We start from the raw sequence: 14,677 nt of genomic DNA, 5'->3' as shown, positions 1-14,677 counted from the left end.
AATGTTGTCCTACTGAAATGTATGTTCAGTAAATGCCTCAACACTTGGTCGGGGCTCCTTTTGCATCAATTACTGCATCAATGCGGCAATGTGGCATGGGGGCGATCAGCCTGTGGCACTGCTGAGGTGTTATGGAAGTCCAGGTTGCTTTGATAGCAGCCTTCAGCTCATCTGCATTGTTGGGTCTGGGGTCTCTCATCTTCCTCTTGACAATACCCCATAGATTCTCTATAATAGATTCTCTATGGGGTTAAGGTCAGGCGAGTTTGCTTCCAATCAAGCACAGTGATACTGTTGTGTGTAAACCAGGTATTGGTATTTTTGGCAGTGTGGACAGGGGCCAAGTCCTGCTGGAGAATGACATTTCCATCTCCATAAAGAGGGAAGGGAAACATGAAGTGCTCTAAAATGTCCTGGTACACGGCTGCGCTGACTTTGGTCTTGATAAAAACACAGTGGAGCTACACCAGCAGATAACATGGCCCCCCAAACCATCACCGATTGTGGAAACTTCACACTAGACCTCAAGCAGCTTGGGTTGTGGCCTCTCCACTCTTCCTCCAGACTCTGGGACCTTGATTTCCAAATGAAATGCAAAATTTACTTTGCATTTACTTAGTGTCAATGACTGCCTTCTAGACATCTGTCAAGTTAGCAGTCTACCCCATGATTGTGGAACCTACTGAAACAGACTAAGGGACCTTTTTAAACATGTAGGAAGCCTTTGCAGGTGTTTTTTGTTAATTATTCTAATTTACTGAGTTAATGACTTGTGTTTTCGTTGGCTGTAAGCTATAATCATCAACATTAACAGAAATAAACACTTGAAAGTTTCCCTTTTTGTATTGAAGAACTGAAATAAATTAACTTTTTGATGATATTCTAATTTAGTGAGATGCACCTGTACATGTCTGCAATAACAGACATGCCAGGCTCTTAATTCGGGCAGCATAAATCAGCAAACATGTTCCCTTTCAGGAGTGACCTAATATATGGCCTGGTGTAATAACAAAGTACAAGGTGCACTGTACTGTTCTGCTGCTTTGAAACAAAAAGCAAAATTGTTAATGGATTGAACACAATGGGCATTTATCACCCATCCACAAGACATGGGATAAATCTGTGATCGCTGGGACTCGCACACTTACTAGAACGGGGTCCCAAGCCCCCCTAGTCCCCCTCACCTTCGACCTGTCCCAGCACTGTGGGGAGAGGCTTGTATGGGGCAGTGGTTGTGCTGCTCCCTGCTGCTCTCTCCTGTGTCTGAGGTGGATGGAAAGAGTCCTGTGCTGTCTCTGTCGTCCCCGTAGAGTAAGTGGAGCGGTACTGTGCACGCTCAACCATTGTGGAGTAAAATGGGGTGCTGGAGGGGTTCTAGTGATTACTGGGGCCCCCAGCGGACACACAGTTATCACCACCTCTTTGGATAGGTAATAAATGGTCGTTAAGCAACCATCCCTTTAAGGTTTTAGTGGGGTTCACCTGATATGATGTGCTCATTTGCTTGGTGCTGGTACCCGGCCTTGTGCTGGTCTGTACCTGTAATTGTGATGCTATGATGTGCTTCAGGTTTGTCCTTAAGAAAATTCTGAATCTCTTGTAAATTTTCATTCTTGTGCACCAATTATCAGTCCGTTCTCTGCTACAAAAGGAAACATCCAGAACCCCATATTTCTGCCCGTAGTGACCAAATCTGTACTTTGTCATGTACAATGTATTTCCCAGACATGTGCTCTTCTGACAAACCTGCATCACATCGGGGTGGGGAAGTGACACGTCATTTCTGAGGTCAATTATATGTTATATCTGTGTAATATGTTCATATGGCACCAGCATAGACTTATTAAATGTGACTTTTCCTTCCCTGTGTCGCTGATGGTTGCATGCTTGGCCTACGTGGATGGGTGTCCCCTCCTCAGTCCTCTCTTCTTTTAACCTTCATATGCTTTGTATGTGGTTTGCCAATGGATTCTATAAATCAGCATTTTTCAATCTGTTTGTTAAAAAAGTCAGGATTTTATTTGTATTTTTGCACATTTTTATACTTTAGTTTGGCAGCTTTCTGACGATCTTAATATAAGTCCATTTTAACATCCATCTTTTTTAAGCTTCAATACAGTACCGCCTCAGGTTTTGCTTGGAGGGATTGTCCTGTCCCTTTAAATGCTCTTACGTTATGCCTGCCAGAAAGCAAACTTGGATCATCCTCAGAAATGGCAGTTTATTTCCTGGTTTGTTGCAGATTTTTCACTTAGATTTCATAGTGTAACTAAAATATTAACAATAAATCTGCAGTGATGTGTAGTGTTGTGGATTACAGTATTCTGATTTTTTTTCATCAATGTATTAGAATTTGCATTGGCAGTTTAGCAAAAAATCCACACTAAAATCTGCAACATTTGGTACAGAATTTCTGTTACTGATTTCCCTGCTGATTTTTGTCATTTTTCAGCAGAAAATCTGTGTGCTTCCCTAAGCTGTTAGACCACCCCAGGAACATGTAAGGTTTTTTTTTAACTAAGCATGAAGCAGTTATACAGACCGCAATCTCCATTAGGAATCACAAGTCAGACAATGTAGCACATGTAAGTGCATTTCTACACAGCTTTGTCCATCTCTGAATCACACTTCTCAGAAATTTTGCTCCTTTAGTCTCTTGTTAATCTTCCATCTTTCCTTCTTCCAACCACAACATAATTCTTGTCTGTGCGTTTTGTCCTGGTCTGGTTTACTTCTGCACCTAATCTATGCAGTTTTCGAGATCTCTCTTCTGTTTGATTGTTATCTCAAATTTGTGGCAAATAATCACTTTTTGTCTCTCTTTCTTTTACAAAGTAGAAAGTTTGTTTTTTATATATATATATATATATATATATATATATATATATATATATATATATATATATATAATAAATAATAATGATAAAAAAATATATATTTTTGTCATAATGTCATACTATACTAACTATATTATATTAACATATATATTAATATAATTAATATATTAATATAATATACTATATATAAAGATATATTTATATAAATATAATATAGTATGACATTATTTTTTTAAGTTCAGGCTGTGAAAAAAATGTTTTCTTTTTTCTTTTTATAAATAAATATTTTTTACTTTTCTGTTCCACTTCCACAATAATGGGGCGATGTGGTCATTCTATCCTGATCCACTACTTATTGTAGGTTACCTCACTCTCACTTTCTATATATATATATATTTTTTTTAAGAACACTTGCTAGCAGAGTCAGTGCGGGTCATAGCATTTATACTTTTAATCTTTATTCTGTAACAGATAATAAATGTATTTAGTGGGAGCACCCCATTAATATCCAACACTTTTGTTTTCTTTTGATTCCTCTCACTTTCTTTGATTTTACGTAGGATGACTTGCGCCACAAAATAACATTACTTTGTGACCCTGTTCATAGTTATAAAGGAAAACATTTTTCAGTTTTCAGGTAATATGCGGATAATATATTCCCTCTTTACTCTGGTTTCAAAAAATCATTTTTTTTCTTCGAATCTCTTTTTTTTTTGTCTTAGTGAATGAAGTGCGAGCCACTAACAGCTGCGGCATTGTCATGTCTTTATGTCCCCGTGTGACGGATCTGCTGCTTTCTTGTTAATTAACCCTTGTTTTGTGGAATTCACATAAGTGCAGATATGGCTTTGTCTCTGGAGTGTTTGCAGTCAGGGCCTGCTTTGTCGCAGGCCGCAGTCACTTACAGTAAATTGAGCCAAACTAGGCAGATTCTTATGGAGAACAATATTTTCGTTGTAGTGAGATGTAATGCGACCCATAGCGATGTTCTTTATTTAATGTCGCCTTTTTTTGTGTCTGTACTTTTATTTTGACTCCCATATTAGAGATGTATATTCTTTATTCCATACAAAATTGGATCTTACCACCAGAAGATCAAAACTTCCGGCTTCCTTCAGCCACCACTAGAGGGCGCTCTGAGGACTGCACTTCAATGTGTAAAGAGTATGGAGTAATCTCCCAAGCTCCCTCTAGTGGCAGCTGGGGGTAACAAAGTATTAGCACCTAAAATTGCAACTGGGTTTTAAAAGGTTCACTCTGTTATGTCATCCAAGAGTGGGGCGAGCGAGAGGAGCCAATGCCAGCATGCATGATCTTTCCCAGTGGCTGATTTACCCGTCATTAAAGGGATTGTCTGAAATAATTTAAATGAGGCACCAAAACATTTGAAATAAATAAAATATATTTCCGGGCCATTTGAGCACTGCATCCCACTTCCGGTGGGCCTATATAGGTTTGCTCTGCAGCTGGTGTTGGCTGCCGTCTGGTCATGTTTCGAGCTTGCCTTCCTCAGGCGGTACAGTTCCACTTGCCTGTGGGGTTTTGATCTTTTTCCGCTCCCTCTCTAATCCCAGCATTAGGCATTTTTGCACTATTAATGTGTAGAACACACTGTTTGCCACACGCCAATCATTTTTCGATCACGAGCTAGCCTTGACACGAGTCCTTCCATTTCCACCTCGCCCTTCCGCTTGCTCAGCGCACACTTGTGCCAATGGTAACGTGTCTTACTATATCGCTGCATGTCTGACCAGAGATGATGTCCGGGGGTTTGGCGGCATTCATGTTTCGTTGCCTTTTTTTTTGCATCATGTTCATTTTTTATTTCTTGTATATTATTATGTTTATGTAACATCTGAAAACGCTGGGGATAGACCCACAAGGAGGCTGTACGGTCTCCGGAGTCAGCCAATTATATTGGATAGTTTTTAATATTGGAGTTAGTTGTTTTTTTGTTTTTTCACCTGAAGTCTCTGTCTTGCTGCTGCAGCACACACCAGTGAGGAGACAGTAACATTTCGCCGTGAACGCAGCACATTTAGACGCCAGGCTGTACGGCGCAGGCACAATGCAGGGAGTAATCCCACTCCTCCCGCATCGCTCATTGGATCACCCCTCAGGTATGGTATTTCCACCTTCCATGATATGGCATGCTGCAGGCTTCTAGCCACGACCCTGAGCTTGCTCCACTCCCTAATACCGTAAAATACATACTTCTTGCTTTGATCCTTTTCCCCCCTTTCTCCATCAGCTTTCTCTGCATGACACCGTGAGCACGTGATCTGCATGTCTCTGCTGCAATGCTGTCATTTACTACCAGTAACTAACCTGTATAGTAAACTATTTAAAATTAAGAATAAAACCGCCAATCACTATAAATCCTTCCGCTATCCTCTCTGTCAAGCTGGTCCTGTTCAGCACTTTCCTAATTCCATCGTGGAGCAAGTTAAGAGATTGCCGAGATAATTTCACATAGAATCTGCTTAATTAGTAGAATTTTTTTATGGATAGGTCAAATAATACAAGATTTATTTGTTTGTCATATAAGTTTTATTTTTTCATTATTATTATTTTTTTTTTTTTTTTTTGCTAAAGCGAATTGGTCCCCAGATTTTAAGTAGATCTTAGACCTGATGAGACTGGTATGCTTACTTTAAAAGTAAAAAAAAAAAAAAAAAATCTCTGTCAGAATGGCTGTAGAATCCTTTTTTGAAGCTTTCAACTCAATCCTCGCTCTCTGATGCTGCTGAGATCTCATGCTGCTCACTACAAGCTGCAGCTGTCCATCAGGCTGGGTGGGTGGAGACTGAATATATTGGACTCTCTCATTGTTTAGCTGCACTCCTAAAATGCCCATCTTTAATATCATGATCATACAGGCATTCTGACATGTACTATCAAAGTAAATACATCAGCCTCATCAGGTCTAAGAGGGCTATGCAGTTTGTATTGTGTAATCTAGTGACTAATTTACTTTATATTGCTTTCATTCCCATTACAGACGTTGAGACATATCACTAGGATAATGCTGTTAAAAGGGTTTTCTGGGCTTTAGCTAACATTATTGCACTCTCTATGTGAATGTGTGTTAGTGAATCCTGACAGTGTGTATAATGTACAATGTCAGGATTCCCCTATAGCTTGTGACTGTAAAAAAAAAAAAAAAAAAGAAGTAATTTGCATGCAGATGGTCACACTCTGATTATACCTCATCTGCTTATCTCTTCTATTACGAGAAACTGATGAGAATATAGTTGGCACATGCAAACCTCAGGCTGATGGTCACATGACAACCTCTTCATATTGCTATAGAGTGGGATCATGACAGTGTACATAATGCACACAGTCAGGATTCCCTAATCTGTGTTCTCAGAATGACTGCAGAGGTTTTTCTGAAGCCCGAAAAACTCCTTTAATATCCAATAACTTGTCTGACTGCTGAGACCACCCACCGATGGCTTGAACCCTTTTTGACTAACAGGGTAGTGCCCACACCACTTTGTGTCTGCTCTACTCACATGGACTTTTCCAGAGGCCCTTTATAGTCAATGGCCGGCCTAGCCGGCAGGCACACGTCCCTTCTTTCTGTAGGTGGTGGTCACAGTAGGTGATCTCCTACCAATTACATCGATGGCATTAAGAAATAATAGCTTTTAGCTGGAGATTTTGCACCATATTAAATAACCCATCTGCAGTGAGTTGTCAGAATAAGAAATAAATTGCAGCCCGTTTCACCTACTGTCTCATATTACATGAAACGCTGGCCTTGCCATTTTTGCCATTTCTAAATTATTCATGTGATGCTACAGTATATAGCCCACAAGCATGACATTTCTGACAATTCACAATTCGAGCAGCTCGTGTATCTAGACATGGGCTTTGCTTGCAGCATTCACTTCTGGAAGATTTATATTGATTACTACGAAAAAAGCAATACATTGTTAAAGGGAATTTGTCGGTAGGTTTTTGCTATGGAAGCAGCATGATATAAGAGCAGAGACCCTGATTCCAGCGATGTATCACTTACTGGACTGCTTGGTCAAGTTTTGATAAAATCCCTGTTTTCTCTGCTGTAGATGTATCAGAATACTGAGCTCTGTATGTCCCCGCCCACCCCACTGATTGGCAGCTTCATGTGTGCATTGTCAGAATGCTGCTAATCAGTGATGGGACGGGTTACACAGATAAGCTGGACTGCGTGGCACAAGATGCCTAGTCCTGCAGTGATAATCTCCTGCTGATAAAACACTGATTGTATGTTCAATCATACATGGTAGAAAACCCACTAGATTAAGTTTGTAGACCAATGCTTATACTGGACTCCATTGTATGCAGTCAGCAGTAACAGGGTTTTCACACCTACATGTAACCAAAGGGGTTCTATCCACTAACCCCAAGCGGGGATGTTGAAAATGGTGAGACATTGGGTCAGTCAGGTAATGTGCTTTTATTGTCTAATAAGTAAGCAGTTGTTATGAAATCCTAGAAATCTTTCCTATACTAGAACACTACACGTGGACACTCGTTCGTGTCCTATAAGGATTACATTTTCAACATCTGTTAAAGGGAATGTCGTGAGAAAGCTACATTGTTTAAATCAGGTTTTTGTTACATGTATTTAAAAAAAAAATTGAGGTTATTTTTTTCCTTATCACCATTTTAATTAAGCAAAATTAGTCATTGTGCAATTTTTACACTGGCCACTGGGTCTTTTTTTATTTTTAGACTCCTACCCCTGTCATTTCAGTTTACAGCCGTTTCCTAATAACATACATGACAGGTAACACCTCTATACACAGCAAACAGGATCCACCAATCACAATAGGCGATGTCACAGCTCCCCTGCTTTGTCTGCCTTCGCACATGCTCATTAGATGCTTCAGTTTAAAAGATGGCGTCAATGTCCTGTTATTTGTGGCTATGTACGTGTGTTGTTTCCTGAAACAGGAAGTTAGAATCTCAAAAAAGCCCCAGTGATCAATGTGAAAATTGCACCTTTTTTTAAAAAATGTAATACAAATTGTAATAATAAGAAAAAATAAACACAAAAACCTGATTTAAACAATTGCTTCTCTTTTGGTACCCAAATCCATTCATAGTACACATGTTTTCTTGATATTGTTAGGATCTGCACAGGTAATTTTTCACATAGGTTTTTGTTTCACTACCCCCGTTAACATCTACCCAATAACTGTTTTCTTGTAGCCTTCAAGATGGTCATCAAGGCCAGCAGCCATCAACCCAGGTCAAAATCCAGTCCCGCCCCCCTTCCCAGGCTGCAGTGCTCAGCGCTAGCGCCTCCTTGCTGGTGAGAAATGGGAGTGTCCACTTAGAGGCATCACATGACAATGCATCTGCCGTAGGCAATAGCAGTTTGCACGATGAACTTGGTATGCAGGCCTTATGTAACCTTGGGGACATGGAAGTTTTAATGCAGCACATTTTGGGTAATGATGCAGTTCACTTCTACTTTTTCCATTCCAGAACCCTGTGTGAATGTGGAGATTTTCTGGCTGACATTTTATTTTTATGTTTTATCGATGATCTCTCTCCTGACAGCGCAGTGAACATAAGTACCTATAAAAACACATACCCTGGGGCTCGTGTATCACTTTTTCTCTGGTGTAAAGCAAACTTTCAGATTAAAGGGTTGTCCAGAACTTTAAAATTGATGGCCTATTTTTAGGGTGTATCATCGGTATAGGCACACCTATCCTTCAGATGTAGGCGGGAAGTAAACCACGTATGGAGCTGGAACAGCACAGCGCCACACACTGTGTAGTGGCTGTTTGCTGTTATTGTATAATGTCGTACACTGTAGTGGCCATTCTCTGTTACTGCAGCTCAGCTCATTCATTAATAAAAAACTGGGCTACAGTACCCAAAAATGGGTCACTGCACAGTGTATGGCCCTTTGCTGTTCCCGCTCTGTACAATTTTTATTCCAGCCACTGCAGTAACTGCCAATAGCTTATTGGATGTTGCAAACAAGAGAAGTAGGAGTCATAGGTGCTTTATAAAATTAAGTTTTTATTTAAATCTATTAAAAACCATAATCGGCATGATATGTTAATGGTTTAAAGATTGACACCCCCTGAGGAAGCGAGAGATGCGAAACATGCATCAATTTAAGTGGAGTTGACATGTTATTATTATGCTATTTAAATATGCAAATCTTGAACCTTGTTGGTATTTTAGCTCATTGGAAGTTTTCTCCTCCACCCCATCGTTCTGATATAAGCTAGGCAATCAGTTTCCGAGTCCTGGACATACCTTTAATGGCCATTCATGTAAGGACTGGATGGACCAGGTCCAGCACAGTAACAACCACTTCTGCTCTCTGCGCTGGGTCATATGTATGTGTTCACGACCCCTGTTTTAGTTTCACACTTTGATTTGCTATACATATAGAGTCTTTATTACTGTGCCATGCTGTAAATGTAGCTGTTAAATATAGTTATTAAATAGATAGCTGACTTGTGCTTTTCTCCTTACAGCATTTAGGTTGCGGACTGGTTGACCTCCCTGCGTGCTTTAATAGAATTATAATTGATGTTTTTGTTTGTTTTTTGCTAACTGTTATATATTACAGACCGTTTTCTTATACACTTTGTTTTCAGGTTCCTCTCATCGTGTTACATCTTCTAACCGTTTTTTAGTACTTTTTATGTTTTCTATTGTTTATCATCTGTTGTTTCTCTTAATCTCTAATGTTAATGCCGGCATTTCTCCTAAAGTCTGTTACAATATAATGAATTTACACTTGAACAATACATGGTTGTCTTTTTTTTGGCTCATTTCATGTCTTCCTAACTATGTTGGTGCCATATAAACATGTTTCCTGAATGTGTGTACTATAATCCTATGTGTCACTTTCATGAATGGATAAATCTCCTTGGGGGGAAATTAATGCAAATGGCTTGTAATCTGATAATTCCTCTAATCCTATATGTCTATAATCCAAGCCCTTTCTGCTGCACAATTTTTTTGGATCACTTCTACTAACTCTGTATGCCTTTCACATAACATTGCAAGTACGTCACATTGTAGCATTTGGGAAAGGTGAGGCTACAACTGGGGGGGATGTAACACATCTGTCCGCAGGATAGATGACAGCTGGCGGGATTCCCACTGGTCCTGAGAACGGTGCTGTAAAATGCAGGGACCACCGCTCCTTTCTTTGTCTATTAGATCAGAGGTCCCCAACCTTTTTTGCACCAGGGACCGGCTTTAAGCAAGACCAGTTTTCCATGGCCCGGTGGGGGTGGGGGCGGGGCTTTGGTCATATGGGGGTGGGGTTATGGAGGGGTGGAGCTGTATGGGGAGGATGCTGGCGGGACCTCGGTGTACAGCGCTGCTAAGTAGCAGCATTGTACATTGAGCGTCAGTGTATACAGCGCTGCTGCTTAGCAGCGCTACACACTGAACACCGGTACCGGGAGCCGCGTCACTGAAGCCAGTCTGCTGCCCCAGCACGCCCCACATAACATGTTCTGCCGGGGGCGTGTCAGTGAGGAGAGCCTGCCGCCCCACCCCGTCAGGAACACACCATGCTGTGCAGGAGGGCCGCGTCACTAAGACCCGCCCCGTGACGTACAACAGGTACCATGCTGTGCTGTGGAGGGCTGCGTCACTAAGACCCGCCCGACGCCCCACCCCGTCCTGCATAATGTTCTCTGCCGGGAGCTGCGAGCTGTCACGGCTATGGCAGAAAACATTATAAATCCACACAGAGCGAGCTCTGACCAGGCGCAGGGCCGCGGAGCTAGCTGTCAGCGGCGCCGCGGACCGGCTGAAAAACCCCAACGGCCCGGTCCTGGTCCGCGGACCGGCGGTTGGGGACCTCTGTATTAGATGACCGAATAACCTTCTATAGGGTTATTCCCTCCTTCATAGATTGATATTTTCGAGTAGTTCCTGCCATTTATTGCTTTATTAAAATTTGCAGCCGTTTTTTAATTATTAGCACTTTTTCTCATGTGTACAGCTCATTGCCTAGGTGACCGACAACTGCTGCTGTTTAGCAGTGGTGGTCGGTTTCCAAGGCAGCCTTCTGTAAACAAATCAAAAGACAAGCATTAATATATCTCAAGAACTGCTAAAAATTTGAGTAAGCCGTGAATTGCAAAATACAAGAACGATTCGATCATACCTATTTATGAAGATGGGGAATTACCCTAATGAAAGGCAATGCAAGTATCACGCAAGATGTAGAAAGGGACATTAAGCAGAACATGGCGCTATGTGGCCCTAGTGAAAATTGTAGTAATGAGTTAAAGAAAAATGTGGCTCAAGCCAGGAAATTGAAGAAATTAGAAAAAAAAAAACCCAGTACAATGCAAATACTGGTGTTTTGGCAGGAAGAATGCAATTTAAAATAAGTGCTTTTTTGCGAGTGCTTTTTTTTTTTTTTATGCATTGTTTTTTTTTTTTTTGCCATTAACTTCATTGGATGAAAAACGCTGAAAGAATTGACATGCTGCATATATGAAACTGGATATGAAAAAAGCGCCATGCCTGTGACCTCTCAGAAATCTCATTAACTTAGCTGTTACAGTAAAAGAAAAAAAGCAACATTTTTTGTGGCAAAAATGCAGCGTCTGAACAAGCCCTTATTTGGCTTAGATAAAACTTTATCGTGTGCGGCTTACACACGTTTTTACAGATATTCCACTATGGAAACGGAATAAATACATATGTGGGTTGTTTTTTTTTTTTTTACCAGCAGATTTTTCCTAATTTTATTCAAATCTGTGGCGAAAATCCACAAATAAAAATGCATTTTTACCGAAGGGCAAAATTGCGGTAAAAATGCAGGAGCCGCAAATAAAATCAGAAAACGTGTTAACCCTTTGTGTTCAGCAAATGCTTGTGAGCTTGCAAGAAACCGCGTTATAGTTTGTAGCAATGTCCTAGTGATTTGTACTGATCGCCTTCACTGTTGTGTGATCCAGACTAGTCTGCAGGTTGCTGTAATGTTCCTAGCGGCTTTCCTGTTTCCTCCTGTATCTTCTGCTTTTTTTTGTGTTTGTGTGTTGTGTGTGTGACATTTGCTGTGTAGTTGATGTATGCCCTGGAAAGCTTAAGAATGACTCTGTTCCTTTCCTCACTTTGGTGTAATGTGATTACATTGCTTAATATTGCTAGTATTCCTTATTGATGTATTATATGTAAAGGTGCCCACACTCACAATGGAAGTTATGGAATAATTTATAATGGCCTCCACGGCTTGTCCATTTTAGGACAGATCCAAGCAGTAACTGACGCTCGCAAAGGTATACCTTGATTTACTTCACTAGATTTTTGCTACCCCATCTGAAAGCAGCATAATTTAGGGACAGAGACTCTGATTCAAGAAATGCTTTACTTGCTGCAAATTTGGTAAAATCCCAGTTTTCTTTGCTGCAGATCCAGCAGTTCTCTGACTGCTGAGCTCTTCATAACCCCGCCCACACCACTGATTGGCAGCTTTCCGTGTACACAGGCAGAAAGCTTCCAATCAGTGGTGGGGGGCGTGGTTGTACTACATGCCAGTGAGTTTACAAATTCTCCTGATAAAACAAGGATTTTATCAAAACGACAGCAAGCAGCCCAGTAAGTGACACATCGCTGGAATCAGAGTCTCCATCTCACCATTATGCTGCTGTCAGATTAGGTGGCAATCTGCCATTTTGACACCAAGATGAGAATCCCATGGCATATTGGACAGACCTGATAAGTCACTGTTTGCATCCATTATACGACAGATCGACTGAGCTTAAATGAGCAGATTTAAGAAGCTTGTGGGATTTCTGCTTCCACACGTCTGGGCACCTTTCTCTGTTCATATATGGGGGGAAAAGCATGTGAATAATGGTCACCATTAGCATTGTAAAGCCTCCTGTTACTTGTGTGACGTTATTTAACCAGTCCTGTGCCCTCTTGTTTTCTCCCATCACTTCCAGGTAAATTCACCCCATCCCTCTATGAAACTGGTGGCTGTGACATGTCATTGGTGAACTTTGAGCCAGCTGCACGAAGAACGTCCAATAACCTCTGGTGAGTATAATCATTTCTGTATAGATTTGGACCCCTGTCAATTGTGCATTGGTGGCTGCAAATGTCTACTAGACAACCCCTTAACGAAAGGAGAAAAGTTCTTACTTCCTACATCAATTTCTGTATTGCCTTGGTGTAAAGGCGACCGATCAAGCCTTGCTGACGGTTCGGCTGCTGGAAATGCTGCGGGAATGCAGCACTAGATAAAGGGCCAATACTTGTCAGAAACCAGATCTGTTGTTCCTTCTAGTTTATTGGCTTTATCTCAGTATGGTTGATTGCTGGAGGACAAAGTTCTCCATGACCCTTCATAACCAGGCAGTCTAGAATTAATATGTAATTCACCTGCACATATTTTAAACTGATATTCCCACTTAAAGATCTTAATCCGTCGGTGGGGGCGGGAAGGGGGGTCCAACCTCCTAGTGATGGACTATCACTAGGAGAGTCCATCACTAGGTGGTTGGACTCCTCCGGCGGATTGAGATCGATAAGTGGTCTCAAGGCTTTTCACAGATTTCAGAAAAACGAGCGCTTTGACTATAGAGTTCCAAAACTGATGCATAAGACACATGGTAAAAACCAGGCTCCTGAGGAAGCGTTGGCAGCGACGCGAAAGCTGCTGGCTTTTCCCCTGTTCCTTCCTGTGCGCTGCAAGAAATAGAAGCTGTTTTGGACCCAATTATTGCTGCGAATTTCTACTTGCATATGAGGATAAAGATAAATAATGCAACAACTATGCCATAATTACCGTATTTTTCAGACCATAAGATGCAACCTAAATTTAGAGGAGGTAAATAGGGGAAAAAATGTTTAATCTGAAAACTGGGTTCTTATAGTCCGAATTTAGCTTACTGGCGGTAGAGAGGGGTCACAAGAGGCAGGGTCTCTGCGGCAGGACTGGGGCAATGCTGTGGGGCCCTGGGCAGGGAGGAAGGGGTGTCCTGGCAGTGTGAGGCAGGAGCCATTTGTCTCCCGGCGGTGGGCTTCAGGAAAATGGCCAGCGGAGGCGTCGCATGTGTAGATTGAGATCTCAGCTCATCGTTTTCCTGAAGCCCACCACCAGGAGATCAACGGCTCCTGCCTCACACGTCCGGGACACCCCTCTTGTCAGCCCGGGGCCCACAGCATCGCCCCCACTCCTGCCGCCTGTGAACCCGCTCTAATGCCCACCCCCAGTAAGCTACATTCAGACTATAAGATGTATCCCTATTTTCCTCCCAAATTTGGGGGAAAAAAGTGTGTCTTATAGTCCGAAAAATACGGTATGATTTTATGCACCTGATTGCAGCCGATATTAATTTTGATATGTTCCCAATGGCTGATACTTCTTGTACTTGCAATTAAAATGTGTAAGTTTAACGTTTTTTATTCTTGTTTTTTTCTTACAGCGACACAGATTCCCATGTATCAAGTTCTACCTCAGTTCGATTCTACCCACATGATCTAGTAAGATTATTTTCAGTTCCTTTTTTTTTTTCTGCTCTCCTTCTTTTTATTATACCAGCTGTAAAAAATAAAAAAAAATAAAAATAAAAATGTTCCCAGTTTTACTGCCCCACAAATACTGTATGTTGTCACCAGTATTGTGCCCTGTTGTCTGGTTGCTGTGCCCGGTACAAGGCTGCTTATTATTATTATTGTTATTATTACTCATGCCCCGTCACATAATATGCCATGCTAATAATAATATTATTATTATTATTATTATTATTAATAATAATAAGCCTTGTACCGGGCTCAGAAACCGGACAACAGGGCAAATAATAATAATAATATTATTATTATATGCCCTGTTGCTG

The 14,677-nt window shown here is 41.2% G+C and overlaps 1 protein-coding gene across 5 annotated transcripts in view; it reads left to right on the top strand.

Annotated features, from left to right (window-relative positions):
• The window catches only part of PCNX1 (pecanex 1), an 86,948-nt gene that overhangs the window by 34,866 nt on the left and 37,405 nt on the right, over positions 1-14,677 (top strand). For 2 of the 5 annotated variants that reach the window (XM_073638892.1, XM_073638891.1), the window contains exons 7-10: positions 4,828-4,957; positions 8,043-8,284; positions 12,782-12,875; positions 14,267-14,324. In XM_073638892.1, coding sequence (XP_073494993.1) covers positions 4,828-4,957; positions 8,043-8,284; positions 12,782-12,875; positions 14,267-14,324 — 524 coding nt within the window. The remainder of the gene's footprint in view (positions 1-4,827; positions 4,958-8,042; positions 8,285-12,781; positions 12,876-14,266; positions 14,325-14,677) is intronic. The other 3 variants (XM_073638895.1, XM_073638894.1, XM_073638893.1) reach the window with 2 other exon arrangements.

The sequence above is a fragment of the Phyllobates terribilis genome, unplaced genomic scaffold (genome assembly GCF_046119375.1).
Source record: "Phyllobates terribilis strain yellow unplaced genomic scaffold, ASM4611937v1 Scaffold_7__3_contigs__length_470593459, whole genome shotgun sequence".
In the NCBI taxonomy this organism is placed as follows: Eukaryota; Metazoa; Chordata; class Amphibia; order Anura; family Dendrobatidae; genus Phyllobates; species Phyllobates terribilis.
The sequence above is the reverse complement of the archived record's forward strand: the minus strand, read 5'-3'. Positions and strand labels throughout refer to the sequence as shown.